At 43.5% G+C, this 19,522-nt stretch overlaps 1 protein-coding gene across 1 annotated transcript in view; it reads right to left on the bottom strand.

Moving 5' to 3' along the window:
• RNF180 (ring finger protein 180) overlaps positions 1-12,736 on the bottom strand; it is a 159,337-nt gene extending 146,601 nt beyond the window's left edge. Inside the window, exons 1-2 of the mRNA XM_069749334.1 lie at positions 12,677-12,736; positions 8,783-8,905 (exon numbers count right to left, since the gene is read on the bottom strand). Of these exons, the coding sequence (XP_069605435.1) occupies positions 8,783-8,887 (105 nt within the window). The 5' untranslated portion in view covers positions 8,888-8,905; positions 12,677-12,736. The remainder of the gene's footprint in view (positions 1-8,782; positions 8,906-12,676) is intronic.
• Positions 12,737-19,522: the final 6,786 nt, after the last annotated feature.

Raw genomic sequence — 19,522 nt, 5'->3', positions numbered from 1 at the left:
GGCACCCCCAGGGACTTGCAAAGTCCAAATGCAGGATTGAATTGCAAGGGTGATGCAGATTCTGAAGGAGAGTCTCCTTCAAGCACAAGAAGCCCAGGCGAGGCTCTACAACCGGGACGCGAGGCTGAGACAGTTTAGCCCTGGGGACTGGGTGCTCATGTTGATGCCCACAGTGGAGAGTAAATTTCTGGCCAAGTGGCAAGGGCCATACGAAGTGGTCGAGAAGTTGAGTGATGTGAACTATAATGTCCACCAATCAGAGAGAAGGAAACAGTACCTAGTGTACCACGTTAAACTGCTAAAGCTGTGGTTAGACAAGGATCCGGTAGAAGCACCATGCCTAGGAGCCCATCCTGAAGACAAGGTCAAGGATGTCACAGTGGCAGAGACACTGTCACCGGCCCTTAAACAACAGTGCCGTGAGCTGCTTCAGCGGAACTGAGACCTGTTTTCAGAGTTACCAGAATGTATGCAAGGGGTGGAGCATGAGATCCTGACTGAACCACATGTGAGGGTGAACCAAAGGTCGTATCAGATTCTTGAAGCTCGCCGTGAGGTGATCTCCCAGGAGGTGAAAAGACTGTTGAGCCTGGGTGTCATCGAGGAGTCAAAGAGCGGCTGGTCCAGCCCTATTGTCCTAGTGCCGAAGCCAAGTGGAGAGCGACACTTCTAACAACTGCAGGAAGTTTAATGAGGTGTCCAAGTTCGACGTGTATTCGATGCCTCAGGTCGATGAACTTACTGAGAGGCTAGGGTCAGCCAGGTACATCACCACCCTGGACCTAACGAGTAAGTACTGGCAAATTCTCTTGTCTCAAGTGCCAAGGAGAAGACGGCCTTACCTACGCTTGATGGGTGATTTCAATATACCAGGATGCCGTTCGGACTACAAGGAGCCCCAGTCACCTTCCAGAAGGCTGTGGACTGCATTTTATGGCCCTCACAAGAAGTACGCCACCGCTTATTTAGACAACATTGTTATTTTCAGCCCAGATTGGGGAAGTCACCTGCCGAAGGTCCATCCGGTACTCGATGCCCTAAGCAAAGTGGGGTTTACTATAAACCCGAAAAAGTGCACCCTCAGAAAACAAGAGGCGAAATACTTGGGCTATATCATTGGAAAAGGTGAGATAAAGCCGCAAGTAGACAAAGTGGGGGTAATCCATAAGTGACCACAGCTGGTCTCCAAAAAGCAGGTCAGGACATTCCTCAGAATTGTGGGATATTATCATCAATTTATCCCAAACTTTGCCATGATAGCTACCCCTCTGACTGATCTTCTCAAGGGCACAAAGCTGACGATGGTCAAATGGTCCTCTGAAGCAGAGATGGCATTCCAGGAGTTGAAGCTTGTCCTGTCTAGATAGCCAGTCTTGGTCACACCCGACTTCACGAAGGAGTTTGTGCTCCAGACGGATGCCTCTAAAGTCAGTTTAGGAGCAGTACATTTCCAGGTAATAGATGAACACCCAGTCCTATGCCTGAGTAGGAAACTCTCCTCCTGTGAGAAAACTATGCCATCGTGAAGAAGGAGTGCTTGGCCATCAATTGGGTAATCGACACCCTGAGGTACTACCTACTAGGCAGAAAGTTCAGGCTAATATCTGATCATGCACACCTGTGATGGATGAGGGAAAAGAAGGGAAACGTGACCATGTGACTAGGTGGTTTCTGGTGCTCCAGGACTTCACTTTCCATGTGGAGCACAGGCCAGGGAGGTTGCATGGGAGATGCCCTGTCCAGAGTCCCCTGTTTAGGGAGTGAAGGTGCCAAAACCCCCGGCTTTGGGCAGAGGGGGGAGGATATGTGACAGAGTCACTGGTGAAGTGATGGACAGGAGATAAGTGTCACTGCACGTGATCGCGTCAGTGATGTGAAACCAGATTAGTTTCTCCCAGCACTGCATGTTTGGACGGTATATAAAATTATATAATGGGCTGGTTTTAGTGGACATTCATAGAGCGGTAGGGAGAATGTCCACGAATCTCCTCCTGAAAAACTGCCAGGAGCTGTGTGATGTCAGAAACATGTGATCAGTCACACAATGAATGAGTCACAAGGTCAGGGCTTAAATGGCTGACTGGCAGAGCTTTCAGTGTTCAGTGGTTCCTGGAGATATAGGACTCCAGGGAGTTGTGTGCCCTAACTGAACCATGCACACTGCTGTGTGTTAGCGGTCTAGTCCTGCTAGGAAAAAGGACTGTGTTCTCTTTCTTTTGTTTCTTTGCTTTGCTGTTTGCCCGGAGGGCTGTGTTTACTTTTAAGCTTGGTTTATGATGCTACAATAAACCAAGCACTTTCTTGAAGAGACGGTGTTCCAGAGCTACCTCTGTGTCCAGCTGAGTGAGGCGCCCAACCACAATATATATATATGTATATATATATATATATACATATATATATATTAGACAGAATAAAAGCTAACAATACATGTGCCACGTACAGTTAAGGTGACAGGTTAGAATAGAATAGATATATACACATAGAATACATAGATATATAGATGCCAGTGACACGCACATATATACTGTATGTATATGTATTACATAGATAGATAGAAGGAAAGCCGGTAATTCATCTGACGTGTTCTGTAAAATAACTGCAGGTGCCAACAGGACAGAACAAATGGATTACATACAGTAAATACAGATAGAATAGGTTAGATATACAGATGTCAGTGACAAATACAATTAGTACAGTGTGTGTGTGCAGCTTTCTGTACATGCATTTCATTAATAAAATATAACTTTTCTGAAAAAATGGCGTGGGCTCCACCGTAATTTTCGCAACTAGCAGAGGGAATTGATACTGCAGAGCCAATGGTACTGGCTACTCCCAGGCTAAAAACATCAGCTCACAGCTACCCCAGGAAAGGTACATCTCTAAGAGGTGCCAATTCTGGCACTTAGCTTCGCTCTTCCCACTTGCCCTATAGTGATGGCAAGTGAGGTGATAGTTGGGGGAGTTGATGTCACTTTTGTATTGTCAGGTGACATCAAGCCTCCATGTTAGTTATGGAGAGGCATCAATAAGACACCCCCATTACTAACCCCATAGTCACATTGTATGAACACACAGACACCCAAAATAAAGTCCTTTAATAAATCTTAATTAAACCATACTTACGGCATTGCCCATTCCACCGACACCCTCGTCATCTGCAAAAGAGTTAAAAAAACAAACAAATATATTCCTCAGCTTTCTGCAGATATGTTGCTAATCCAATTGTCCCACGACGGGCCTAGGTCTGCTACATCTAGATGGCAGGATGCATGGTTGTATGATGCGACCATACAGGCTGTCATCCACCAGAAACACTGAGTACTGTGTGCTCAATGTCTCCCAGTGAACTCCTATTATCTATCTGACAGCACCATGAGCGTGAGAAAGTTCACAGCCTATGATATCAGTGTGAGTGCCCTGAGAAAATTTCCCACCGAGCCTGCACTGACATCACATAGGGGAAGTGAATTAATTGGCTGTTAACTCCTATTCCCTGTCTGACAGCACCATGGTGTGAAAAATCGGATTGTACTCGCATGACACTTGCATTACACTCATGCCACTCTAGGCAGGGAGACTCGGACTGATTTTTCACACGTTTAGTGTAACTCCGGCCTTAAAGGGATAATCATTCAAAGTTTGAAAATTTTACATTTTTAAAAAATGTTGTCATTTTTTTTACATTTTTATAAATAAAAGCAAAACACACAAACCTAAATTCACCATTATCTTAAAATACAATCTCAAAATCACCAGGATATGTTGAAGCTTTCCAGAGTTATTACTACATAAAGTGACACATGTCAGATTTAAAAAAATTGGCCTGGTCACTAAGGGGTTAAAATGATACAATGTGATGTTCTAATTTTTATTTTTAGATTCTGTCTCTCACAGTTAATAATAATAATAATAATAATAATAATAATAATAATCTTTATTTTTATATAGCGCTAACATATTCCGCAGCGCTTTACAGTTTGAAGTGTACCTGTGATTAAATTACAGACCTGTCCATTCTTTGTAGGTGGGAAAACTTACAAAATAGGCATTGCATCAAATACTTATTTTTCCACTGTATGGCTGAAATCATACAGTTAGTGCCTGATACATGATGCCCATGCCCAGTAGTAACCAGTGTACAGAGTGAAATAGAACAGCTTCGTACACTGCGTAGTGACCATTCTTGGGTGCTGCAGGTCAGGTCCTATTCACTTCAATAAGAGCCCAGCTATAGTACTGAGAATGGCCACTACACAGTGTATGGAGCTGTGCTGTTCCAGCACTGTACACTGGTTGCTACTTGGCTACTGTGGGAACTGGTAACAGCTGATCCATATGAGCCGTATGCCTACTGGGTGTTTGACCACTACTGATCTGATATTGTTCTCCTATCTTAAGGATGGGTCATTAGTTACTATCAATGATCTGAACAACTTTTTACATTATACCTCTGTACTCCATATTCATACACTTAGAATAGTGATAATACATATCGTTCTTTCCAAATTTACCTTGCCAGCGATACATTTGCTGCTAAAATGTAGTTTTTCATAAAACATTTAAGCATCTGTTTCTAAGTGCAATTTTCTATGAATAAATTAAGCCACCCCAGGAGCAACAGTGACACATAGGAATAATAATAAGTACAAAAATTAAAGTATGAGTGCTGATTCCATTGTTCTGGAGTATCAGTATTTGTGGATTATTTGCCTGTCCCATCCATGAAATTGCACTTCTCAAGCCTGCCTACACTTGTTTTTAATGTACGGTGCTAATACAAATGTAATTTTCTTAGTGCTTAATGACATGTGACAAGGACAGCATTAATGCATTAAATATCTGCGGGGTTTTCTAGCTCCCAGTTGAATTTGCTGGCGTGAAATCCTGCGGAAGGGTCACACACTTCAAGTTCATAATAAATGACAGGAAGATACTTTTTAATCATGAAAAGCCTGGATGTCACCAGTGGCGAGTGCCAGCTAAAGAACAAGCCATGGCTTTTATCGCAGAATAATAATAATTTTATAATAATAATAATTTTATTTATATAGCGCCAACATATTCCGCAGCGCTTTACAAATTATAGAGGGGACTTGTACAGACAATAGACATTACAGCAAAGCAGAAATCACAGTTCAAAATAGATACCAAGAGGAATGAGGGCCCTGCTCGCAAGCTTACACACTATGAGGAAAAGGGGAGACAGGAGAGGTGGATGGTAACAATTGCTTTAGTTATTCGGACCGGCCATAGTGTAAGGCTCGGGGGTTCATGTAAAGCTGCATGAACCAGTTAACTGCCTAAGTATGTAGCAGTACAGACACAGAGGGCTATTACTGTAACTGTATAAAATGTATGAGAACATAATGCGAGGAACCTGATTATGTTTTGTTTTTGTTTTTTTTTGTTTTTTTTTATGATAGGCCACACAGGAATCGTTAGGTTAATGCATTGAGGCGGTAGGCCAATCTGAACAAATGAGTTTTTAGGGCACGCTTAAAACTGTGGGGATTGGGGATTAATCGTATTAACCTAGGTAGTGCATTCCAAAGAATCGGCACAGCACGTGTAAAGTCTTGGAAACGGGAGTGGGAGGTTCTGATTATTGAGGATGCTAACCTGAGGTCATTAGCGGAGCGGAGGGCACGGGTAGGGTGGTAGACTGAGACCAGGGAGGAGATGTAGGGTGGTGCTGAGTCATGGAGTGCTTTGTGGATGAGGGTAGTAGTTTTGTACTGGATTCTGGAGTGGATGGGTAGCCAGTGTAATGACTGGCACAGGGTAGAGGCATCGGTGTAACGGTTGGTGAGGAATATGATCCTGGCTGCAGCATTCAGGACAGATTGGAGCGGGGAGAGTTTGGTAAGAGGGAGGCCGATTAGTAGAGAGTTACAATAGTCCAGACGAGAATGAATAAGTGAAACAGTAAGAGTTTTTGCAGAGTCAAAAGTAAGAAAAGGGCGAATTCTAGAAATGTTTTTGAGGTGCAGATAAGAAGAGCGAGCCAGTGATCGGATGTGGGGGGTGAATGAAAGCTCGGAATCAAGTATGACCCCAAGGCAGCAGGCATGTTGCTTTGGAGTAATGGTGGAACCGCACACGGAGATGGCAATGTCAGGCAAAGGTAGGTTAGTAGAGGGAGAGAACATGAGGAGTTCAGTTTTTGACAGGTTCAGTTTCAGATAGAGGGAGGACATGATGTTAGAGACAGCGGTAAGACAATCACTGGTGTTTTCTAAAAAGGTTGGCGTGATAACAGGAGAAGAGGTGTATAATTGAGTGTCGTCAGCATAGAGATGGGACTGGAACCCAAATCTACTGATTGTTTGTCCAATAGGGGCAGTATACAAAAAGAAGAGGAGAGGGCATAGGACTGATCCTTGAGGAACCCCAACAGTAAGGGGAAGGTGAGAATACTCTTTTGAAGCAATGATGGCCATTAATTATTTTTTTTTAACTTATCATCTGACCAGTAAAGCTGGAGTTACCTATTGCTTATATTAGGTTACTACAAATTAGTGCACCAAAATAATTGATTAAAATGATAGTGCAGTAACCAGCCACCCTATTGTCCTATTGACCATCCCAAAATATCCAAAGCACTGCTCTGTTACACTTGATTGCTGCCACAACTAATGGATGAAAAGTCTGGGTTTGGAGAATGACAGTAGACAGTTACATGCCTGACTGCATTATGCCAACTGTAAAGTTTGGTGGAAAAGGGATAATGGTATGAAGTTGATGTTCAGGGATCAACCTAGGGCCCTCGATTCCAGTGAAGGGAAATCTTAATCCTTTAGTGTACCAAGACATTGTGAACAATTTTAGCTTTCAACTTTGTGGGAACAGTAGTGGGAAGGCCCTTCTCTGTTCCCCATGACTGTTCCCAGTAAACAAAGCAGGTTCTATAAAGGCATGGCTAGGGGAGTTTGGCGTAAACGAGCTTGACCGGGGCATATAGAGCAATGAGCTCAACCCCATCAAACACAGCACTTATATACACAACTAGCTGTTTCCAGCCAGCTAACGCTCGGCACGCTCATTGCTATCTTATTAATGCTTCTGGTGATTAAACTAAAGTAAATAATGACAACATTCAATAGCGCTTACGTAGGTAGTAAATTAACTTAAAATGAAGTTAATAACAATAATAATCATGGCCTCACAAGGCCCATTCATTCAAATAAATAAACAAACCAGACAATGTTTGGAATTAATGGCCGTGTCATTTATTTTTGAGTTGCTTGAATTTCAATATACACCAATTTTCCTTAAATTAACTCTTAAAATAACCAACAGTTTAACCACCATAAAACCAATCCACTCGCTAAGGGCGATTTTCCGACAAAACAAATGATCACGACAGGAAAGAATACATAAAATAAGGGAGGGAGGGTGGGACCTTCGGTTTCTTCAGAAAACCATTGAATGAGGTATCCAAGTACCAACAGGGCTTTTTATATTCAATAAAAAGCCCGCCAACAACTAAACCAGCCAATGAACGACCATTATTTTGGGCGCCAAAGGACTGGACAAAACCGGTTCTAACTGCTCATGGCATTATTGCCACAGCTAACTTTGTCTCCAAATTACCACACCAGGCACAGTAAAAATCATATGTAAATTGTTCCTTCAGTGTCTGTGAGGCCATGAGACCCCCTTATAATGTTTTTATTATGTATGGGGGAGGGCCGACATTAAAAATCTGACTAATACTAATAATACATTTTTTTCACAGTGAAAAATCAAAAACAAACTGGATTCAGTAAGATGTGCATTTTTTATTTATTCCAGCATCTAAACAAAGTTCATAACGAAACATAAATTAAGTAAAAATTTCTCTGTAAACACAATCACATGTGTGAGGACGGAGCCTCGTGTGGTAATGTGCGGGGATGGAGCCTCATGTGGTAATGTGTGGGGACAGAGCCTCGTGTGGTAATGTGGGGGGACGGAGCATCGTATGGTAATGTGTGGGGATGGAGCCTCATGTGGTAATGTGTGGGGACGGAGCCTCGTGTGGTAATGTGGGGGGACGGAGCATCGTGTGGTAATGTGGGGGGGCCGGATTATGTGTGGTAATGTGGTGGGGGGCAGGATTATGTGTGGTGATGTGGTGGGGGCGGGATTATGTGTGGTGATGTGGGAGACAGGATTATGTGTGGTGATGGGGTGGGGGGCGGTATTATGTGTGGTAATGTGGTGGGCAGGCGGGATTATGTGTGGTGATGTGGTGGAGGGGCGGGATTATGTGTGGTGATGTGCGGATTGTGTGTGGTAATGTGGTGGTGGCGGGATTGTGTGTGGCAATGGGGTTGGGGGCGGGATTATGTGTGATTATGTGGTGGGGCGGAGCTACTGTGCAGGGGGCGGGATTAGCGAGTAATCACGATGCCTCTTATATATATAGATATTCATCAAGAGGCCTCTTAATGAATATGGCCAGAAATGTTACTAGAGTCAGGGACTAGAATACATGTTTGCTGTAATTTATGGTACTTTATGCCCCATCCCAGATACTCCCAGGTTTCTAAAAGGTGATGGTGCTGGCTAGGAGTGATGTTAAAATGTCAGAAGTCACAACATTTCCGCACAAATTCAAATTGTGCTATTTTTTCCATCAATTTAAAGATGTCTTACTCCAAAATTTTGGCAAAAACATCTTGAAGAATAGGGCCCTTGGTTTCTAAAACTCCTTTAAATTGGAAAGTACAGTCCAATGGCTCACTAATCATAGAACAGCACTAGAGAAGTGCATTATGGTAAATCCAATACTGACCTGAGTGTGGGTCCATTCTTCATCATTGATGATACATGCTGAGTTTGATACAAATTTTCTACATTTCCAGCAACGTAAAAGAACTGCTGTGTTGGTGTAGCTCATTTTCCTACTTTATATACTCTGCAAAGCAAACAAAAATGTAAATACAATCAATATCCAGGATTAACACTGGAGAAACTCATTATAAATACCAATAAGACAACTCTCAAAGATCTTCATCTCTTCATCACAATGTAGAGGGGATTGAGGAGCATCTCTAACTCTGTATTGCGCAGACAACACATTGATTTCAGTGAGCTCTAAGTAATATCTTATTTTCCAAGTGTTAATGCTGTAAGATAACTGGCTACGCACTGATTACAGCTGGCTTCCCTCTCTTCACCTTCGGACGAATCAAACATCGAGAGGAAGTGATTGGCGAGCAACAGCTCTGACTTCCTTTTTATGTCTGATTCGTCCCATAGAGTGGGGGAGAGTGAAGCCAGCATTGATTGGCTGCATGTTTTGTTTTTTCATTTGTATTACATAATCTACATGTATGCTTACAAAAGTGTTCATGTGATTTTCATAGGCTGTGAACAAGGTCAACTGGAGCAAAACGTTGGCCCTGCACAGACCTGCTGATGTGAAACAAATCTTCATTTAATCACTTAAAGCGAACCTGTCAGCAGGATTTTGCTAAGCAAACTAAAGGCATTTTCAGGGTGGTCCTGTCATACGGATTAAAATGATACCTATTGTGAAGAAATCCGTCTTGTGGTTCTTGTGTACTAATCAGTGTTATAAGATTTCAGTTAATTATATGCCTATGCTCCGGGGCAGGACTGTAGGCGGAGTCTTATCTTTCTGCTTTAAGCCAGAGAAACCAAGGAAAGACCGGCCCACAGGCCGTCCCGAAGCACATACATGTTCCTCATTATAGAGACAGAGAGTAAGACAGACTGTTTGTGCTTCGGGGTGTCCTGTGGGACGGTCTTTCCTTGGTTTCTTTGGCTTAGAGCAGGAACATAAGACTCTGATTACAGTCCCTCCCCGCAGTATGAGCATCTCATTAACTGAAAACTTCTAACACTGATTACACAAGAACCACAAGACGGATTTCTTCACCTCAGGTGTAATTTCATTCAGTGTAAAAACATCAATATGACAATGCCTGTAGTTTACTGAGCAAAATCCTGCTGACAGGTTCTCTTTAAAGGAAGTGTCATGGAGCTTTTTTCATTATAACTGAATGCACTCTTCCATTGAGTTCCAGCTACTTTGGCATTGTTAGAGGGTGACTGTGTCATTCTTGTCAGGGTTTCTGAGGCCAATGCTGTTTTGGGATATAATATTGAATAATCATTGCACCTTTGGAAGGTACACTCAACAGGGTAAAGTAGTATCAGGTAAGAGGCATCTGTGGCAGCAGGCATATAAGGCACCTAGACTTGGCGGCAGACTAAGACCTTGTCACTTGGAGATTCCCTTTAGTAAGCCTGTTTACACTTCATTTTCCATATCGTAGAACACAAGATTTTGTCTTGAAAAAGAGAAAAGGTAGAAGGCTGTGTTCACACTTTATGCTTGAGGAGTGCCCTTGATGTAACCCATCCATGCCATCACCTCAATCAGCATGTCGCTGAGAATCCGATGAGAGAAAACACCGTGTGCACAGCTATACTGTGGTGCTTAGACTAGGTTCCCAGACCTTCAATACAAATAGAAAGAAGTCTAGCACTCAACTTAAGCGGCAAAAGATTTGATTTATTTGTAGCACTCGAAAAGCTGTGCTTTGTCACATCTGATTCGGCGGTCCCGCCCCCCATTCACTTAGCTTCCTCTCCCCTGGTTACTTAAACACATGGGGCTATACACTCCTCAGACTAGCGGTGGATACCGTGTCTGGAGGCAGTGCCCCTCACCCCGAACACCAGCGCTTTCAGGTAACATCTACTCACCCACTGTTACTACATATTGGCCTGCTGCCACTCCTTTGAACTATATGGCGCATTTATCCCTCTTTTCTATAGCTTGTGGGTGCTACATCCTGATGTGCGGCCATTGCCCCACCATTACAGCACTCTAACTAAGGTACCTACTTTTTCCCTTATTTATGTCACACATATATATGGCCTCTAGCTTTCAGATACCCTTTGCAGGTTCTGATCTATACCCTTTATTCTCTGCCTCACAGCTCTATTTTACCTCCATTCTCTATAACGCAAGCTGTGGCGGCGCTTTTTGTAAGTACCTTTTTTACATATGCCCTCTTTCTCCTCTTTCCCCCCTGCTCCATTTACCGATTGTCTTCTTTCTGCATTTTATTAGGCACATTCTGTGCATCCCTGCTCTTTCTGAACCCAGCCCTACGGGCTTCTAACGGCACGGTACGTTTTTTGTTCCCTTTTTGCTTTCTTCTTGCTATATCGGTCCTCACAACAACTCACTATCACCTCATTTGGCACTGAACGGAGCTATTTGCTATATATCCACTGCCTTCATATATTTACTCAGATATGATCGTTTATGATGTCCTCATTGTTATCGGCTTTATATGTTTATATGATATTTTGTTTTTTTGTCATTTGTATATACTTTCGTTGTTTTGTACTGGTTGTACTCTTTATTTTGTTTATTTTGTTATGACTTTGTAGTGACTGATGAAAGTCCTTATGGACTGAAACGTTTCGAGTGCTACAAATAAATCAAATCTTTCGCCGCTTAAGTTGAGTGCTAGACTTCTTTCTATTTGCTGAGAATCCGATGGCATCGCGGGGCAGTCTGGACCGTGGTGTGGATGCATCGTTTGAATCTAGTCTTAGGCCAGTTTAACAAGTCCGTATTTCCTGTGTATGAAAAACTGGTCTCCATCATTGTTTCAGATCAGATTTTCAGCAGTGTGTGATCTGTGTGTCAGCTTTTAGCATCTTAAAATTGACCATTTTAAATTAGCATAGTATTTTATTAGATTTTTAACATGCAAAAACAATAATGACGGAGATTTCTCAGGCTTCACCTAGCAAACATTCAATGAAAAAAGGGAAGCACACAAATGTAGCTAGGGTGCCATCAGAGAGTTGTTAAAGTTTTTCACCGACTCATAGACTTACATGGGTGAGTTTTATCAGTGACTTAGATCAAAAATGGAAATGTCTTTTTTTTGTAAAAGTTACGCAGATTTTATGGGTATGTGCACAATAAAATTAGACTTGTGAAAGGGGCCTTGGGGCATCTTCACATGGCCTCAAACTGTAGTGAAGATAAATCTTACATTTTATTCTGCCTCCTGTGGCGACGTTTCGGCCCAGAGACCTTTTTCAAGCTACAGCTTGAGGCGCTGTTTTTTTTATTTTTCTGGATATGGAACACGTTCTGGGATGGACACCCTGGTTTTGACGTGCACCTCTTGGTCTTTAAAGACTTGGACACTTAAGGGTGCGGTTTAACAACTTTTTTTGTTTGGATATCTCAGAAGCAGTCATGGTGGCTGTCTGTGCCCACTCAGTTACCGGTATAGCAGAAGAGCATGCAGCACTAGATCTCGCACTCCTGATTCCCGTATTCAGGCAGCGTGCAGCGATGACCTGCGCCCTACAGCTTCCAGATGTCCCAATCTTACAACTTCAAGCAGACTGCTGAGAGTTGCAATTTATGCCGCTGTGACTTGTAGTTCCACAACAGATCTGAAGGTTGCAGATCACGCCAGGTTGCTGCTGGAAAAGCCTGAAGGTATTCATATATTAGTATAATGTCAACTATCAGGCTGCAGGGCTTCATACTGCATCTCACCGCCATCTATCTACATGCATATCCCAATATGTCACAACTCTCTTAGATTTTATACAGAATTTTATACGAAAAAGAAGCATTTTGCCCTGCAGATCAGGTGCCGCAACAATGTATACGTACCTTTTCCAGCAAAGCTGCAGACAGCTGTTTGGGAAACCACAGGAGGACAGACGCATACACTACTCTACTTACGGTAATATCAGATTTCACCAACTGCTCTTAGTTTCCTGGTAGGAGAAGGTCACATGATATTTAATCACCCAATAATGGATAAGTAAACATTGCTGTGCCGTGAATGTACCGTATATCTGTGTGTATTGAGGCCTCCCTAAGGACGGAGACAAATCTTTATTTTAACATTACATTACATTTTATACAACCTTCACACTATGCTCTTCAAATCTGAAGAGGAAGGTCTGAAGTATTCGCCCTGCATAGTATAATGACTAGTATTGATCTGAGCAGTACAGCTCTTTACACTCCAAAACAGTGAAATTGCAACACCAGCAAGGAAAAGTTGTGGAATTATTAAAAGCACAGATGGATAGACTTAACGGTCTTTGACTCAATCTTAAGCCATGGTGTCTTTTTGGGTGAACAATCTGTAGGATGATCGATCTTGTGCAAGCCTAGATAGGTCCACCAGGGTCTTCACAACAGTTATCTTGATAGTATCTAGCCATCCGGTTGCTGGACATCCTTTTTGCCTTGTTCCTTCTTTTTCTGACCTCCTCTAGTGATTTCTCTTTCATTTGATGTATCCAAAGTAGGAAAGATATAGCTTAGTGATCCTTCACTTGTCTGGCTTGATATGTTCCTAAATCGATTTGTTCTTCTTGCCATCTGTGATATTGAGAGACATGATAATGGTATGCAAATGAAGAAGAAAATGGAAACAACATTTTTGAGTATGAATACTACATTCAGAAGTCCATAGACTTACACACCTTGGCTGCTACCATTGATGATAATTGTTGTGTGAGGAATGTTCTGCCACACTGAATGCATTTGGGCAAATCATCAAGATCCACAGCAGGCAGCTCCTTTTGTAATTGCTTACCAATGTCGTTTCAGTTGTGCTTGATAGGAGGCAAATCTGGAGACGCTGCAGGTCGTGGTAGCATATTTAATAACAACATGTGGCCTCGGGTTGTCAAGTTGCAAAAGGACTCTTGGGACACTTTGGAAAAAAGGCTGTACCACTTGTTGCATGACCAAATCACTATATTACCTAGCTGGTTGTGTATGTTAAACAAGGACTATGGGTCCGGCTCCCATACACTATGCCACTCCACATTATAAACCTGGGAGACCAACAGATGTAACGTTTCTCATAGAGGCCTCTTCATGGTGTTGCCCATGTGTTCTCAAGACCAATTTCTTGCTGTCATTGCATTTGAGACAATGGAGGATTCATCGCTGAAGAGGATAGACCCCTATTGCCTTCTTTATCTGCACCTTGATATCTTTCGACAGCGGTTGTGTGAGGTTAATGTAATACCTGTAGCTGGACATATGACTAGTGATGAGCAAGTGTATTCATTACTATTCGCTGTTTGCATGGATAGTACGGTATTCAGGTTACTCGTTACATTGTGAGCATTTGTGTACTCACCTTGCTATATTCAGATGCCCTGCCCTGCAGTTCTGGCGCCTCCTTTGCAGCCACTAAACATGCTGGGCTTCTTAACCAATCACAGTAATGCCTCAGACTTCTTGGTTGTGGCATTACTGTGATTGGCTGGTCACCCAGCATCATAGGGTTTATTGAAGCCTTGCCGCCGCCATTTTGAGGAATTTACATACTCATACACACACTTCTCTATAACACAGACAGAAATAGCAGCACGGAAGACATTATGCAGCAGTACTGAGCAGTATGGCTGTGAATCCAGCACTAAAGTGAAATACATTTGCTAAAAGCTGCAGCACAATCTGCCTGTGTATGCCTGGTCTCTCACTGTGCTGAGTGCTCCTTATTCCTCCTACCCGTCCTCTCCTCATAAGTAACCTGGCACTTCATTATGCTGGCAGCCCATCTTGCTTTGTCCAAAATGAATTTGAGATGTTCTTTTTAGAGTGGATGTTGAGTACAGGAGGCAGTGGTGAAGGGAAATATGGCCTATAAGTAGAGGAAGAAGTAGTTTTCTCTTACAAGATATATTCCAAAATTTGTTATAGTCACTCGTACTATTGATTTATGCAAAGCTTGTGACTATTTAAAAATTCCTTCTCGTGCCTCCCATAGTTTTTTCTAAAGTTTGTGAAAAACAGATGACACAGGGCTAGTAAAAATGGACACATGAAACAGAACGGGCACAAATGCACGTGTGAATAGGGCCTTGATTATTTTGGAGGTTATAAGAGCTAGAAATATATCATATAAAGTAATAATATTTATGCAGAATTTTACTCGATGAACAATTTTACCAGCATGAAATGACTGCTATCTGAAAACATTAGATTATATGCATTTGCCCTCACTAAAGTTTTTAATGATCTACTGACAGCTAAATCTAATGGTCACTGCTCCATGCTAATTTTCTTGGATCTCTCCGCAGCATTCGACACTGTGGATCATCAGCTCCTCCTCACTATGCTCCGCTCCATCGGCCTCAAGGACACCATTCTCTCCTGGTTCTCCTCCTATCTCTCTGACCGCTCCTTCTCTCATCTTCCCCTTACTGTTGGGGATCCTCAAGGATCAGACCTAGACCCCCTCCTCTTCTCTTTCTATACCGCCCCTATTGGATAAAATCAGTAGATTTGGGTTCCAGTACCATCTCTATGCTGATGATGACACCCAATTATACACTTCTTCTCCTGATATCATGCTTGCCTTTTTAGAACACACCAGTGATTGTCTTACCGCTGTCTCTAACATCACGTCCTCCATCTATCTGAAACTGAACCTTTCAAAAACTGAACTCTTTGTGTTTTCTCCCTCTACTAACTTACCTTTGCCTGACATTGCCATCTCCGTGTGTGGTTCCACCATTACTCCCAAGCAACATGCCCGCTGCCTTGGGGTCATACTTGATTCCGAGCTTTCATTCACCCCCACATCCGATCACTGGCTCACTCTTGTTATCTGCACCTCAAAAACATTTCTAGAATTCAACCTTTTCTTACTTTCGACTCTTACTGTTTCACTTATTCATTCTCATCCGGACTATTGTAACTCTCTACTAATCGACCTCCCTCTTACCAAACTCTCCCCTCTCCAATCTGTAATGACTTCTGCTGCCAGGATTATATTCTTCACTAACTGTTATTCCGATGCCTCTACCTTGTACCAGTCATTACACTAGTTACCCATCCACTCCAGAATCCAGTACAAACTTATTGCCATCATCCACAAAGCGCTCCATGGCTCAGCACCACCCTACATCTCCTCCTTGGTCTCAGTCTACCACCCTACCTGTGCTCTCCATTCTGCTAATGACCTGAGGTTAACATCCTCAATAATCAGAACCTCCCATACCTGTCTCGAATACTTTTTTCATGTGCTGCGCTACCCAGTAGGGTTGAGCGAAACGGATCGGTCAATTTCATAAGTCGCCGACTTTCGGCAAAGTCGGGTTTCATGAAACCCGACCTGATCTCAGCGTGGGATCGGCCATGCGGTCGGTGATCTTCGCGCCAAAGTCGCATTTCATATGACGTATTCAGCGCCATTTCTCAGCCAATGAAGGTGGACGCAGCGTGTGGGCAGCGTGATGACATAGGTCTCAGTCCCCACCATCTTAGAGAAGGGCATTACAGTGATTGGCTTGCTTTCAGCGGCATCACAGGGGCTATAAAGGGGCGTGCACGCTGACCGCCATCTTACTTCTGCCGATCTGAGCATAGGGAGAGGTTGCTGCAGCTTCGTCAGAAGCAGGGAGATTGTTAGGGAGGGAATATTAACCCCCAAACCGCTTGTGGTGTAGCGATTTCCACTGTCCAACACCACCTTTTCTTTGCAGGGACAGTGGAGGCTATATTTCTGTGCATCAGCTCTGTAGCTTATAAGGCTCCATGATAGCTGCATTGCTGTTTGTACGCCGCTGTGTAAACCAACTGCTTTTTTCAAAGCAAAAATCCTGTTGTTTCTTTCTACACCGTTCTCTTGTTTCTTTGTTTGTCCACACTTTTGTGTGCAGCAGTCCTTTTTACTGCTGGCTGCCATACTTGTCCTGGGATCATTGTAGGGAGATTGTTATTGTAGCACAGTCCCTTTTTTTTCCTTTATATATCTGCTAGCCAATGTCTGCCACTGAAGCTGTGTAGTGTAATACAGTGGGCCTGATTTTCGCAGCAGTCTCCCACACCTATAAAGGGAAATTTCTATTGCCACTAAGTGCATCTGCGTGAGTCCTGTTTGTGGCCTATCTGGCCTATCTGTCAGCCACTTTCTGACACAGAAACTATGTAGTGTAATACAGTGGGTTTGATTTTCCCAGCAGTCTCCCACACCTATAAAGGGAAATTTCTATTGCCACTAAGTGCATCTGCGTGAGTCCTGTTTGTGGCCTATCTGTCAGCCACTTTCTGACACAGAAACTGTGTAGTGTAATACAGTGGGCCTGATTTTCCCAGCAGTCTCCCACACCTATTAAGGGACATTTCTATTGCCACTAACTGCATCTGTGTCAGTCCTGTTTGTGGCAAATCTGTCAGCCACTTTCTGACACAGAAACTGTGTAGTGTAATACAGTGGGCCTGATTTTCCCAGCAGTCTCCCACACCTATTAAGGGACATTTCTATTGCCACTAACTGCATCTGTGTCAGTCCTGTTTGTGGCAAATCTGTCAGCCACTTTCTGACACAGAAACTTTGTAGTGTAATACAGTGGGCCTGATTTTCCCAGCAGTCTCCCACACCTATTAAGGGACATTTCTATTGCCACTAACTGCATCTGTGTCAGTCCTGTTTGTGGCAAATCTGTCAGCCACTTTCTGACACTGAAACTTTGTAGTGTAATACAGTGGGCCTGATTTTCTCAGCAGTCTCCCACACCTATTAAGGGACATTTCTATTGGCACTAAGTGCATCTGCATGAGTCCTGTTTGTGGCATATCTGTCAGCCACTTTCTGACACAGAAACTGTGTAGTGTAATACAGTGGGCCTGATTTTCCCAGTAGTCTCCCACACCTATTAAGGGAAATTTCTATTGCCACTAAGTGCATCTGCGTCAGTCCTGTTTGTGGCATATCTGTCAGCCACCTTCTGACACAGAAACTGTGTAGTGTAATACAGTGGGCCTGATTTTCCCAGCAGTCTCCCACACCTATAAAGGGACATTTCTATTGCCACTAAGTGCATCTGCGTGAGTCCTGTTTGTGGCATTTCTGTCAGCCACTTGCTGACACAGAAACTGTGTAGTGTAATACAGTGGGCCTGATTTTCCCTGCAGTCTCACACACCTATAAAGGGAGATTTAAATTCACAACAAGTTTACGTACACCTTCTAACTGGTTTTACAGTACCATATAACGTTTGTTAGTTTGGTTACATTTTTCCAAGAATGAGGAAGTCTGGTGGAAGAGGTCATGGCCGTGGGCGGTCATTGCCAGCTGGTAATGATGGTAGTGGTGGTGGAGCATCAGGTGGTCATGGTAAAAGCAATATAGCACCTAAGTCTCGAGTTGTTGAGCCAGCGTCATCGTCTGGCTACACAAGGCCTCGAACGCTCCCTTTTCTGGGAGTAGGAAAACCGCTTTTAAAGCCAGAGCAGCAGGAACAAGTTTTGGCTTTCCTCGCTGACTCTGCCTCTAGCTCTTTCGCCACCTCTTCGGAAAGTGCAAAATGTAAAAGCAGCGCGTTGTCAGTGGATGCTCCCGGTCTGGAACAAGTCGCTTCCTTGTGTCCTTCACCCAGAACAACAGAGAAGGATGCATCAGGCGACATGACAGGTTACTCCATGGAGCTCATTACACATACCGTGCCTGGGTTAGAAAGGAAAATTGTTAACAGGCCATGCCCATTACAAGATGAATCGGACATGGAGTGCACAGATGCACAGCCACAGCTAGATTATTATGCTGTTCCATTGACTCAGATCACAACATTGCCCTTGCAGTGTACTGAGCCAGAATCTGACCCTGATGAGACTATGGTGCCCCGTCCCGAACGCTATAGCACCGGCTTACACGGTGACACAGAGGAAGGTGCACAGGACATAGAAGAGGAGGTGATAGATGACCCAGTTGTTGACCCCGATTGGCAGCCATTGGGGAACAGGGTGCCACTGGCAGTAGCTCTGAAGCGGAGGAGGAGGAGCCACAGCAGACATCAGCATCACAGCAGCTTTCATCTGGCAGGCCCATATCTGGCCAAAAACGTGTGTCAAAACCAAAAACAGTTGTAGGACAGCGTGGCCATCCGGTTAAAGTAGCTCAGTGTGCAATGCCTGAAAAGGTATTCGATAGTAGAAAGAGTGCAGTCTGGCAATTTTTTAACCAAGATCCGAATGATCGGTGCAAAGTGATCTGCAAGAAATGCTCAAGGACCTCTAGCAGAGGTCAGAATGTAAAAAATTTAAATACAAGTTGCATGCATAGACATTTAACCACCATGCACTTGCAAGCCTGGACTAACTACCAAACATCCCGTAAAGTTGTTGCACCCGCTCACAATGAAGCTAGTCAGCATCGCTACATTCCTTCCCTCACTGTAAGCCCACCGTTTACGACACCACCTGCAGCAAATGTGGAGATATCGTCGCAAGGCCAAAGCAGTCAGGGAATCACCAGGTTCTTGGTAAGAAACACTGTATGTAGGCCAACAGCAAGAATACCATCACCAACCCTCTCTCAGTCTGCCATGTCCACCACCACCCCCGTTAGTTCCACCATATGCAGCTCTCCAGTCCAGCTCACCCTACAAGAGACTTTCCTTAGGAAAAGGATGTACTCTGTTGTGAATTCTGTTATTGAACTCCCTCCTGTGGTCATGAATGGTACTTCGGCGAGTTCTGTCC

The sequence above is a fragment of the Ranitomeya imitator genome, chromosome 1, assembly GCF_032444005.1.
Source record: "Ranitomeya imitator isolate aRanImi1 chromosome 1, aRanImi1.pri, whole genome shotgun sequence".
Lineage (NCBI taxonomy): Eukaryota > Metazoa > Chordata > Amphibia > Anura > Dendrobatidae > Ranitomeya > Ranitomeya imitator.
This window is presented reverse-complemented; position numbering and strand designations above follow the sequence as displayed.